Source organism: Podarcis pityusensis (genome assembly GCF_964106645.2).
Source record: "Podarcis pityusensis genome assembly, chromosome: 9".
Classification (NCBI taxonomy): Eukaryota; Metazoa; Chordata; class Lepidosauria; order Squamata; family Lacertidae; genus Podarcis; species Podarcis pityusensis.
The window spans coordinates 63,476,053-63,489,706 of NC_138034.1; the positions used below are offsets into that span (position 1 = coordinate 63,476,053).

The 13,654-nt window shown below is 42.9% G+C and overlaps 1 protein-coding gene across 5 annotated transcripts in view; it reads right to left on the bottom strand.

Moving 5' to 3' along the window:
* Positions 1-13,654, bottom strand: part of ARHGAP24 (Rho GTPase activating protein 24) — a 415,666-nt gene that overhangs the window by 218,730 nt on the left and 183,282 nt on the right. For all 5 annotated transcript variants that reach the window (XM_081020795.1, XM_081020796.1, XM_081020797.1 and 2 more), the window contains one exon: positions 3,619-3,706. In XM_081020795.1, coding sequence (XP_080876921.1) covers positions 3,619-3,706 — 88 coding nt within the window. The remainder of the gene's footprint in view (positions 1-3,618; positions 3,707-13,654) is intronic.

The following is a 13,654-nucleotide window of genomic DNA, read 5'->3' on the forward strand; positions in this document are numbered from 1 at the left end:
GTGGCCATCTGGAGAATATTTGGGGGAAAGTGTGCAAAGTGGCATATATATATATTTAAAAGATATTTATTAAATTTTTCAAGATATTACAAAATGAAAAAAGAAAAAAGAAAAATACAAAATAAAAGTAGTTAAAAACAACTCAATCTTTCCGTTACTTATCTTTCATTTGCTTGTTTCCCGGACCTCCTCGCGCCTCCCTTTTTTGTATTCCAATTCAGTTTGTTAGTTCAGCAAATCCTTCCCCTCTTTGTTTATCCTAGTCTTTAATCTTAAAATATTGTAACATTAAATTTTTACCTATTAATAATCCATTTTTCATATTCCCTTATAATATTACAGCTAAAAACCACTTAATTTCTATCCAACATCATTCTAACATTCATTAATTTTGCAATATTTCTGTAAATAGTCTTTAAACTTTTTCCAGTCTTCTTCCACCGAATTTTTTATTTTAGGGGAGTGAGGGAAAAAGAAAAATCACAGAAAAAACTGTGAGAAATTTCAACTCGGTCTAAAAACAACAACATGAAAAACATACTAATGTGCAATGTTATCAAACACTGAACTGGGGTTGCCAAAAAATAAAAATAAAATAAAATGCTAATAGAATAAAATCCCAATCATGTTTCAACCAATGTTGCATTACGTTATCCTTTTTAAATATCTTTTCTGGATTGGACTGAAAGTTCAGCAACAAGCAATGCACTTTTAACCCTGATGACACAACCCAGTTTGATCATCCTTTTTCCAGTAGACCCATTCAAATGAATAAACATGACTAAGTTAGGTCACTTGATTTCAATGGGTTGTCTTGGAGTAAAACCTACTTGAATAGCAGCACCCATGATAACAGAATCCACAACTAAACTGGGTCATACTAGGCCTTAGAATATACTGGCCTTCTACAGCAAAAAGTGAAAAGGAAAATGATACACATCAACACTCAGTTAAATACCACACACACACACATATATATCAGTATTTAAGCCACAAAGATCCTGCCCCCATTGCTGGTTCAAAGCAGCCTAATCTGGAACATAGTTCCCACACAGAAACTTCTGTAATCATATGACAAAATAGATGAGGGTGGAGGAAGTTGAATAAGGAAAACTGGATATGGTTTAGAGCTCCCCCCCCCCCCCATATTTTCTCCAGGGAAATAATAATCAAATGCATCTGACTAACCTCTCTGGCCTTCAGCTGCATCAATTAACATTTAGCCCTGGATTCCACTCTTGGCCAGCCTACATTTGCCTGTATTGTTCTGCATAAATATTTTCAAGCCTGGAATTTCATGCCTTTTAAACCGAGGAGGATGTATGCGTGTTTTCAACGGGTTTTTTAATTTAAAGAAAAAACAAAATTGCAATAGCAACTTTAAGCGAAAACAATTCAACAGCCAGATAAGTGTTGGTGGGGCATCATAAATGCCATAGATGTCTGAATTTTCTTCCACTAGCTGTTTCTTCATGTCATTTATATCCTACCAGTCCTGAAGGAACCCAGGCAGCAATTCTATGAAGAGACTATTAATTCAATAGAATGTTTTTCGTGTGCGCTCTCTCTCTCTCAGCCCTCATTCAGGAAGACCCCTGAACAAAGTGATGAGGTGATGAAGATCCTGAACTAATCCATATCTTTAGCACCATCTTCCAGCAATAGCAGGAATCCAATCTATTTTCCCTATCTTTGATATTCCTGGCCACAGCCAATGCTACCATTGGACAAATGGAACATCTGTCCATTATGCTAAGCCTGTGGGGAATGCTAGAGAAAGCCAACTGCTGACCACCAGCACAGCAAAGCTTCCCTCACTGTGTCATTGGCTCCAAGCTGGAGTCCATTAGAACTTTGGTTTCCCATGAAACTGTAAGACACACATTGACTTCTGCATCAGATAAGGTGGGGGAGGGGGTGTACCAAAAATGAGGAAGCATGCACGAAAAATAATTCTCTGTCCAGGATGACCTATTACAGTATTTCATTCCAAAGTCTTAAGAATGAACAGGAAATGTTTTCTGCACTAGCACTGCTCATTTACATATTTAAAATCATTTCCAAAATGCTTAATATTTTTAAACTCTTCCAAGTGGGAGAAACTATGTGCAATATAAAAACCAATATCCATTAAGACAAAAATACAGAATGAAATGAATAAAATGATATAAAAGCAACTAAAACAGAGATTCTGGGGATTCACACACATAAATCAGGGTCGAGTCGTATGGGTCAGGGTTGCTGGCATCCATCTGTCTCGAGAGGCAAGGGAGTGTGCCTCCGGGGGTGAAATCCAACCACTGTGTTAGCAGCAATGAAGTAACTGCACCAGGGTGCAAGCCTGGGTAGTGTATATGGTGGTCTTAGACTGCCCAGATGACAAGGCTTCACTGATATGGTCCAAAGGAAAGCAGAGCTACAGTGGTGCCCCGCAAGACGAATGCCTCGCAAGACGAAAAACTCGCTAGACGAAAGAGTTTTCCGTTTTTTGAGTCGTTCCACAAGACGAATTTCCCTATGGGCTTGCTTCGCAAGACGAAACGTCTTGCGAGTTCTTGCGAGTTTGTTTCCTTTTTCTTAAAGCCGCTAAGCCGTTAATAGCCGCTAAGCCGCTAATAGCCGCTAAGCCGCTAATAGCCGTGCTTCGCAAGACGAAAAAAAACGCAAGATGAAGAGACTCGCGGAACGGATTAATTTCGTCTTGCGAGGCACCACTGTATATGTTTTGCATCAGCTTGGCTGCTGGAGTTGCTGGAAGGAGGCGTATAAGACGCCATCCAACTGTCTTAGCGACTCCACTCTAGTGGTCTAAACCACTGAGCCTCTTGGGCTTGCCGATCAGACGGTCAGCAGTTTGAATCCCCGCGACAGGATGAGCTCCCGTTGTTCTGTCCCAGCTCCTGCCAACTTGGCAGTTCGAAAGCACGCCAGTGCAAGTAGATAAATAGGTACTGCTGTGGCGGGAAGGTAAACAGCATTTCTGTGCACTCTGGTTTCCATCATGGTGTCCTGTTGCACCAGAAAGCCATTTAGTCATGCGGGCCCCATGACCCGGAAAGCTGTCTGTGGACAAACGCTGGCTCCCTCGGCCTGAAAGCGAGATGAGCGTCACAAACCCATAGTCACCTTTGACTGGACTTAACCATCAAGGGGTCCTTTACCTTTTTACTCTAGATTTGTCTTTTAGCCTTTTCTTCTTCCAAAAATATCCCGCAAGGCAGCAGAGGTTTAAGATCAGAGTTTTCCTTCTCTTAGATCTGCTGTTATGGAGCGCTCACTTTAACAAATTATTACCTAATGTTAACATATCAAATCCATTAAGGGTTCCATTTCTTTCAAAGCCAAGGGAGTCTAGAAACTTAAAGCAACCTCTAATGTGCCAAATGCACATGAACTATAATCTTTTTTATATAAAACAAAGAAAATAGGAAAAACTGTAAATAAGCTTTACCACTAACACATATGCATATATGTATATGTATATGTATATGAGATCCTCCCCTTTCTCCTTAAATTGAATCATTAATCATTTCCAGCATCTGTTAAGGCTGAATAAAGTTGGTCATTAGTCAGTCAGTACAACATAACAACAGATTTATAGTGAATAAAATATCCTACCTGGAATCACTTCAAAGAGGAACTTCCCTGGACTTTCATCATTGCAAGGATGCTCAGTCACCCGATTTCCAGGCAAGAATATGGTACCCTTAAAAAATGAAATTTTGAAAAAGAAGACGGGATGAGCCCTTGAGAGCAAGGGAATAAGAATATTAAAACTCAAGATTAAAGCTCATAAATCATGCCGAATATCACATCTGGCTACCCAAACCCTCCCAAATGACTCGTTCTGGAAGATGTTCTGGTTTGGGTGGCTCTCTAGGTGAAGAGGGGCTTCACATTTATAAAGCATCTCTGCATCTCAAATGCACTTGGCACACTCAGTAGAGCATTCATGGCCACTCTCAAACCAGACGAAAGCATTGTGCATGATTGTACACTGTGCTAACCATGGCCTACTGATTGAACCCTGATTTTCAAACACCCCAAAGGCACAGTGAATCCAAGTGCTGATCTAAAGCCAGGTGCCAGAGTGTGAATAAAGGGAGACTTCGGTGAGGCCTGTGTGCTGTCTTGCAAGCAAGGATGGGATGTGCAAAAATCACATTTGTTCAGGGCAGAACTCTTATTAACCATGGCTTTTTTAGTGCAGGTATAATACTGTTACGACATTAACACAATTTGTAATGTTCAAACCCATTTCGAACCACGGTTTCATATCCTGGTTAATGGCCTGGCCCGTAACCATGGTTTTGGTATTCAGGTCAAGCATAGCATTTAACTATCATTAAGGAAAGCAAAATGTGATTAAAGCATTATATCTGCACTTAAGTTTCCCTGCAGTGGAACACAGTGGGAGAGACTCTTCAGGCTGAAGTTTCCAACTTTATAGGTCAACACACAGTTATAGTACAGCTATACAGTAGTTATGCTTCTCTGTAAACACAGCTGAGATGGAAGCCGACAATCCATCTTGTCCCCAGCAGATTGATTTGAAGCTTCTATTTTCTCTGCCACATGCAGAATACAGAATCTCATTTTGACATCATTAATAGCTTCATCATTCCATTGAACACTGAGCAATCTGACAACATTTCTGATTTCAGAAGATGCAGATAAAGGGCTGGAACAAAATAGTTAGTTCTCTGTTCTGGGTATCTAAAACTCTTAATTGCTCAAATCTAGTTCTATCGTTCTTCTTTCTATCATTCGTGCTATGGTTTTCCCAGTAGTGATGTATGGAAATGAGAGCTGGACCATAAAGAAGGCTGATCGCCGAAGAATTGATGCTTTTGAATTATGGTGCTGGAGGAGACTCATGAGAGTCCCATGGACTGCAAGAAGATCAAACCTATCCATTCTTAAGGAAATCAGCCCTGAGTGCTCACTGGAAGAACAGATCGTGAAGCTGAGGCTCTAATACTTTGGCCACCTCCTGAGAAGAGAAGACTCCCTGGAAAAGACCCTGATGTTGGGAAAGATGGAGGGCACAAGGAGAAGGGGACGGCAGAGGACGAGATAGTTGGACAGTGTTCTCAAAGCTACGAACATGAGTTTGACCAAACTGCGGGAGGCAGTGGAAGACAGGAGTGCCTGGCGTGCTCTGGTCCATGGGGTCACAAAGAGTCGGACACGACTGAACGACTAAAAAACAACAACAAATCGTTCTTCCAGAATTTCTTTCACAGCGCACACACACACTATCTACACACACAGACAGAGAGAGAGAGATTGTTAAATGTTACTTTTTTGATGTAGGTTGCTTATTTTAAAGTTTTGTTTTAGTATTACATTTTTGTATTGCATTAGATTGTTATAAGATGTACATTTTTTGTTTCTTCAGCTTGTATACCGCCTTGAGTATTATAAGATAGAAAGACGGTGTAGAAATTAAAAATGATGATGATGATGACTTTCCCAGAGTTTGTTCCACTGAGCCTCAGAAAGGTGAGTAAAGGGGTGAGGACCTCATATTTATCCACATGGAGGCAGTCACTGAAATTAACTTAACACACTGGGCAGCCAGCCTCTAGTTTATTAAAGCCAGCCTCCTGTACAGCCCACAGCAATACTGCAAATATATTCTCCATCATCATCATTATTTAATTGTGCTTAAATGGTACCATTTTCACAAGCCTTTCCAAGGCCCATTATCCTTTATTACCACATCATATCGGATTACTTTATCCTCCCCTGTAATCAGAAGTTGCTTTCATTTTCAGATTTTTGCGAGGTTCTGCTCTACAATTTCACTCTCTTCCTACCTTTAAAGCACATCTTAATGAGCAGCTTCTTAAAAGGGGTCATCTGGCCCTCTAGAGCTGTTCTGGAAGCTGAATGAGAGGAGGTTTCCCAAATAAGGTAATCCTGCCTTTTGGGGAGTAGCCTGGGAAATTCTTTCCAACATGGCCACAGTTGAGCCAGAAACCAGGCATGTCCATGGTGGGTGGGGGTGGGAGAGGAGGTTACATTTCCTTCAGGTAGCAAAGTTAGGTAAAGGTAAGGGGACCCCTGACCATTAGGTCCAGTCATGACCAACTCTGGGGATGCAGCGCTCATCTTGCTTTATTGGCCGAGGGAGCCAGGCGTACAGCTTCCAGGTCATGTGGCCAGCAGGACTAAGCCGCTTCTGGCGTACCAGAGCAGCGCACGGAAACGCCGTTTACCTTCCCGCCACAGCGGTACCTATTTATCTACTTGCACTTTGACGTGCTTTCGAACTACTAGGTTGGCAGGAGCAGGGACCAAGCAACGGGAGCTCACCCAGTCGCGGGGATTCGAACCGCCGACCTTCTGATCGGCAAGTCTTAGGCTCTGTGGTTTAATCCACAGCGCCACCCGCATCCCATAGCCAAGTTAGAAGGTGGCAAAATGTGTGCATTGACAGTCTGAACAACACTTTTTCAAAGAGAGAATACCAGTGGGTGTAGTAAGTTTATTACATTTCCACAACGCTTCCCTCACTGTTACATTTTCACATTATATTTGAGCTTTCACATGGTGCAAATGCCACTTCTGGATCTATAGCTGAATATAGCATAAGTTTAGCACTCATTTCCATATTACTTGCAAGGGTTTGGATTTTCCCTCTGGAACTCTCTTGCGCTATAGTTCCAGCAGTGGCTTTTACACCACACGGAAGCACGAATATAATGCGGAACATAACATATTGGGGGAAACTCATAAAAATGGGATAAACAGCCATAAACAGGCTGTGTACACATTATGCCATTGAATCACATTCTTTCCCTCAAAGACTTCTGGGCACCGTAGTTTACCATTCACAGAGTTAGGGTTCTCAGCAGCCCTTCACAAACTACAGTGCCCAGAATTCTTTGAGGAGGGAAATGTGTTTCAAGTATGCTTTAAGGTACAGAGTTTAGGCAGCCTCAGTTAACTTTGTGCTATGGCATGGCTCTTTTTCCCTGGATGGTGAATCTCTGGCCTGTGGATATCATCCTTGTTACTATTATTATTAAATTAGTCACATTTTTTCTCTTTAGAGAAAGTAACTCAAAGAAACAATAAATACATTACAAGTACAGTGGTACCCCTAGTTGTGAACGGGATCCGTTCTGGAGGCCCATTCGCAACCTGAAAGGAACGCAACCCGTGTCTGCACATGCACGGGTCACGATTTGTCGCTTCTGCGCATGCACATGATCTCATTTTGTACCCTTTCAGGTACTTCCGGGTCACCACGGAATGCAACCTGAAAATGTTCAACTTGAAGCAAACGTCACATGAGGTATGATTGTACATTATGTGTATCGAAGGCTACTAGCCGTGATAGCTGCATTCCGCCTACCCAGTTGGAGTGAGCCATTCTTCTGAATAAGAGTTGCTGGAAACTGCAAGAGGGGAAAGGGCTCTTGTGCCCCAAATCCAGCTTGTGGGTTTCGCCCAGGCATCCAACTGGCCACTGTGAGAACAGGATTCTGGGCTTGATAGGCCATTGGCCTGATCCAGCGGATTCTTCTTATGTTCTTATTAAAACCAGCATAAATTATTAGGCTGACCACAGTTCCCCATTTTGGCTGATTTGGCCCTGCTTTGGCCAATCACCAGACATCATAGAGGGCGTTAGGTGTGAGCAGGGGGAATGGAGGCTGGGGCTAAAGGGGGCTTCTGAAGCACTGCTGATCCACTTCCTGGAGACTGTGAAGTCCAAAGCTGAGGCTGTTCTGCTGCAGCAGATTAACAGAATGCTTCCTGCTTTATACAGTTTTGCAGTTGGAGTTACGACATAACCTCCACCTCCCATTTCTGTTAGGCTTCAGATTGACAAGGCATTAAATTTAATAATCCCCTATTATCACTTCAGGAAGCTCTTGCATGCTACATAAACTGCACCAAACAAACAGCCTCTCATGCCCAAACTAAAATTACCTGCAAAAGGTCAATGCGTCTGGGAGGGTTTGGATCAAGCATGTCTGTGTGTTTGTGTGTGTGTGTGTGTGTGTGTGTGTGTATGCTTCTTTCTTCAGAATAACTCCTTCTAGAAAGAAACTGGTAGCACAGCCAGCCCAAGGCATTTTGCTGCCTGGGGTGAAGGCCAAGATGGTGCCTCAGCCAACCTCCCCGTTCCAAGTACAGAAGCTGACTGGACGTCAACACAGATGGCAGGAAGCATTCTCCACACAAGTAAAGGCAGAAGGCTAGCTTGAGAGAGGATAGGACAGGCTGTATGGGATACCTAAGGTATCAAATGTGGTGATAGTAATAATAATACAACAAAACAACACCACCACAAACTGGCTTATAAAACCAAATTTACTAGAATAATAGCTAGAATAGAGATAGACTTACAGTGGTACCTCGGGTTAAGTACTTAATTCATTCCAGAGGTCCGTTCTTAACCTGAAACTGTTCTTAACCTGAAGCACCACTTTAGCTAATGGGGCCTCCTGCTGCTGCCGCGCCACCGGAGCATGATTTCTGTTCTTATCCTGAAGCAAAGTTCTTAACCCGAGGTACTATTTCTGGGTTAGCGGAGTCTGTAATCTGAAGCATATGTAACCTGAAGCGTATGTAACCTGAGGTACCACTGTAATAACCATTCAAGCAACAAACATACTAAGGTGCCATGTGCAAGACAAAGCCTGGAGATACTATAAACATGGAGTGGATAAATGTACAACTCACATCTGAAGGCAGCCCTGTTTAGTGAAGCTTTTAATGTTTAATAGGTTATTGTATTTTAGCGTTTTGTTGTAAGCTGCTTAGAGTGGCCGGGGAAACCCAGCCAGATGGGCGGTGTATGTATAAATAAATAAATAAATATTATTACTATTATTATTATTGACAAGTCACATGCGCAGTAAATGTTATACAGACTGGATAAATGAACCGTTCAGCAAGTAGCGTATTTTTGCATATTCTCCAGTGTGCTACCCTTGCCGTTGTGGCAGCACGGGGTTGCCATTCTGTGATTGGACTTACGCTACTTGTTGAACGGTTCATTTATCCAGTCTGTATAACGTTTACTGCACATGTAACTTGTTAAGATAATAGAGTTGTACATTTATCCACTCCATGTTTACAGTATCTCCAGGCTTTGTCTTGCACATGGCACCTTAGTATGTTTGTTGTTTGAAGGGTTACAAGCCTATCTCTATTCTAGCTATTATTCTAGTAAATTTGGTTTTATACTTATAAGCCAGTTTGTGGTGTTGTTGTTTTGTTGTATGGGATACCTCACCAGCAATCTGTGGTAACCCCAAGCATCTGCCTCACTCCCCCTGCTCCCTAAGCCCTGTTACCTCTTCAGCTTTTGACACCTTCTCCTCCCAACCTTCTCCCCTCTGACCACCATCTTGTCCCACCACCAGTCCCCTGGCTCTGAGCCTTCTTCCATTGGTGGATCCCCAGCTGGCTCCTCCCACCATTCCTCTGCACCCAGCCAGTTCATGACAGGCCGTGCCCCCTTTTGCCCTAACAGACCAGGACTAACCCCATTGAACTCAGTGGGGCATTTCTGAATTGATATGTTTAGGGTTGTGCTGCAACAGAAATGACAGCTGTTGTATCAAACCTCTCACCCCACCACAAAAAGCCTCTCCCTCTTCATTCTCTTCATATTTAAGATAATGCCGTTGATCTATTTCACGCATAGTTAGCATCTGAAATAGTCTAGCTTCATGGGAAAGATTATTGTAAGTTATGGTGGTGGGGGAAACAAGTATTTGGCTTTTGGAAGCAGGGATTTGAGACTATAATCAATTGCAGGGTAAATTAACTTACTTATTAAATACAGACTGTGCCAACTATGGAGGAAATCACTTGAAAACCTCTACTGAAAGAAAAGACTTGGCTAGAGACACAACTAACTTGATAGCAGGCTGCTCCATACGCAGATTATTTATAATTTATCTGGATTTATAACTAGACCAATTCCCAAGGGCTCGGGCTGAGAGAAACTGCATCAATTAAACAAGATTAAAGGGGTTATATAAAACATGCACTGTTATTTTGAATCTTTGTTCGGTTCCAGCCACTGAGAGCCAATCAACATCTTGAAAAAGGACATGTGGTACAGTCCTCTCAGAACTAAACCACTTGATAACTGTCATAAGATTTGAGAAGTGTGAAAACAGGTGATGGATGACAAAATTGTGACCTGCATGTTAATCTGGAAGGTGTGGGTGAGATCAGTTCATCACAGAATTCCCAAAGACAGAATTTGCTGAACTTTCCCAAATGGGGGAAGTATGCAATAGAGAGAACATGAATGGTTGATATCAGAGACAGAACATGTGGAATGAAGTGGTCTTTTCTCTATATCTATACAGCTTTCTTCTACATTGGAATCAGCACCTTGTGTGTGCCTCCCTGGGCTCCTTTGGGAGGAAGGGTAGGATATACAGTAAATTGAATCAACAACAACAAGAAGAGAAAGAGGCAAGGTAGCAGCTATTTAATATAACAAGTGAAAGATATAGAAAAACCCACAGACACTCCCTGTCATGGTATTGCCGGAGAACACAGGGGAGGAGGAGGAGAGACAAGCAGAGGAAGGGTGGCAGGAAGTGCCAGTGCAGGAAAGGAGGGGAAGTCAGGAGGAGGGAAGGCCCTTAGATGCTGGAGCAGAGCCTCAACCCCGCACAGGAAGCTCTGGCACTGACAGCGATGCAGTGCCGGTTCCATCTGCTCAGGAAAGGAGAGGGTTAAAGCGCAGGGGGCAGAGACATCAATTAAAAATGCCTCGCCTCTTCTGCTGGAAAAGGGGCGGACGTAAGTCACTACGGGAATCTGACTCACAGGATTCGGACGCATGATGATGTGTGCTGCTTGTACATATGTAAAATAAAGGATGTATATATGTACCTCTGACTGAGCAGAAGCATTTCTTGCAGAGAGTATTCCCAAGCCATCACACTCCCTTTATTTTCTTATCTAAGATTTTGGCCAACCACTGGGGTGGGCCTTTTTCTACAGTGTTCTCTCTCAGAAAGGAATTTGCTTGTATTGTTCTAACTGACATTACAAGACCGTTTTCTTTAGGCTGATATTTCTTCTGACACTTTTGGTTCAGATTATTGTGATACCATATTGTGATACCATTTGTGTATTGCTGTTTCTTCTAAAACAAAAAACAAAAGCCTACCCTGTGGGAGAGAAGTTGAAACCAGAACTTTAAACTCAAAGTTTAGACACCAGTCTACCACCTCTGTAAAAACTAGGCCTCTAGAAACCCTCAATCAGAACTGGTGGTTAGAACTGGGATTTCCTCTTATTTCTCCTCATGCTTGGCTATACAAAACCCAAATGTCTCTACACCAGCCTTCCCCCAATCTGGTGTCCTTCAGAATTTTGCTGGACTACAACTCCTATCAACCTCAGGCAGCGTGGCCAATGGTTCAGGATGATAGGAGATGTAGTCCAGGATACCTTGGGGTGGGGAACAGGCAACCCTAAATACTTTGCAGAGCAGGCACACTGAGGGAGAAAGAGTAATTTCGGAGTAAGAACAACATGTCGAGTGGGAAGGACATGGGAATTATTTTTGCACCTGCCTAATATTCAGATGGATTTTTCAATTCTATACACAATTAAAAAGCAATGATGTAACTTCTCTGGAATGAAAAACATCAGTTGAGCAGGTTGGTAGAGGCTGCTCTGTGTAATTGACACAGTGTTCCAGATTAAGCCACTGAATTGAAAGATAGATAGATGCCAGCACAGTGTGTACGGTATTTTTCTGAGAAACAGCATACTCTGGTGATCTTCTAGCACACACAAAGAAAACTGAAAAGACAAATAAACTGGAGATGGTAAAAAAAAAATGAATTAGGTTGCCAGCCACAGCCAGCCAGCTTACTTGTTCAGTAGCAATGAAGGAAGGCACAGCTGCTGAAATCCGCCTTGCTAATCTCTCCAGAAACTCCTAACATTTCCATTACAATGAATACAGTTGTGTCTTGGTCCACCATCATCTAACATTTTGCTGCCCACTGCCAAAGAAAACATTCAAGCAGGCAAAATCCAGTAAAGGAATCAATGCAACTAAGTCCGACAAGCTTCTCATGCAGGAGCTCAAAAGGAAAAGAGACCCTGAACTTGTTGTGACAGTGTACTTTCCTCTACTTGCATTATGAAAACGGACGGAGGGTTGCATCTGGATTTGGGTTTTTGCATTAACAGGCTGGCCACACATCTGTGTCTCGCAATAATCTCCTATCACTCATTTTTACATGCTTCTGATTCACATGGGATGGGCTCCCCAGAGGTGTATACATGCACAATTTTTTAAAATTACACTTGCATCCTGTCCTTTATTCTGTGGTATCCAGAAAGGCTGTCTCATTTCATCCATATGCTAGGTACATCCATATGCCACCCTAAAACCACCTCTGCCACACGTTCCGCATCCCTGCAATAAAGGCACTAAAATGACTTTTTTTGCACCTGGCCACTGGCTCCCTTGACCTGGAAGGACAATAAATGCTTCCGTGTCAGCGTGGGAATTTATGCGGGCAACAGTACATTTTACAATAAATCTACCTCGCATGACTCCTGACTCATTTGCTCTGTGTATGCCTATGACCTAGCAATCACAACAAGCCTGCAGGGGAAGGTTAGGCTGAGAGATAATGACTTGCCCATCAATAGGTCTCCAGTCATGGTAACCCTATGGAGCCTCCAGATTTAGAGGCATTTTGTCTTTGAATACAAGTTGCTATGGTGCTGCAGTGAGGTTAACAGGCTGGCCATTTCGGAAAATCAGATGCTGGAACTAGATGCATCTTTCGCCTGATCTAGTGGCACTCTTCTTAGGGAGTTATGACTAGGATCCACCAAGAGAACTTGGAAGCATTGGAACCCAAGGCTACCTGATCCATTTCAAACCTGAGACTCTGGAATCCTGCTGGATTACCGATGTGACCTCTGAACTTGTCAGTATCCCAACAGAGCTCTCATGAGGACATTCTAGTATGTAGGTGAAAATCCCCTGTGAGCACCATGAGAAGTCCACCATGTAAAGTAAAGGTAAAGGTAAAGGACCCCTGGACAGTTAAGTCCAGTCAAAGGCGACTGTGTGGTGCGGCACTCATCTCGCTTTTCAGGCTGAAGGAGCCAGAGTTTGTCCACAGACAGCTTTCCGGGTCATGGGGCCAGCATGACTAAACCGTTTCTGGAGCAATGGAACACTGTTATGGAAACCAGAGTGCATGGAAATGCTGTTTACCTTCCCGCTGCAGTGGTACCTATTTATCTACTTGCACTGGTGTGCTTTCGAACTGCTAGGCTGGCAGGAGCTGTGACCCCACTGAGAGGATTCGAACCACCAACCTTATGATCGGCAAGCCCAAGAGGCTCAGTGGTTTAGATCACAGCGCCACCCGCATCCCTTGTAACTACTGAGCTGCCTCGCAGCACCCCCTCCCCTGATTCTTATAATAAGGTCAGAGTAAAATGATTTCTTATATACTTCTGATTTTAAAAAAACAAAAACAAAAAAGTCTGCAGCAAAGGAAAACGACAGCATTAATTTGACTAGAATTCTCCCCTCACCCCTTGATTCCAGAGCAGTTCATTAAAATCCTAAACAGGTGGCATGTTTGGCAGCCCAACTGTGTATATGCAGCAGACAGAT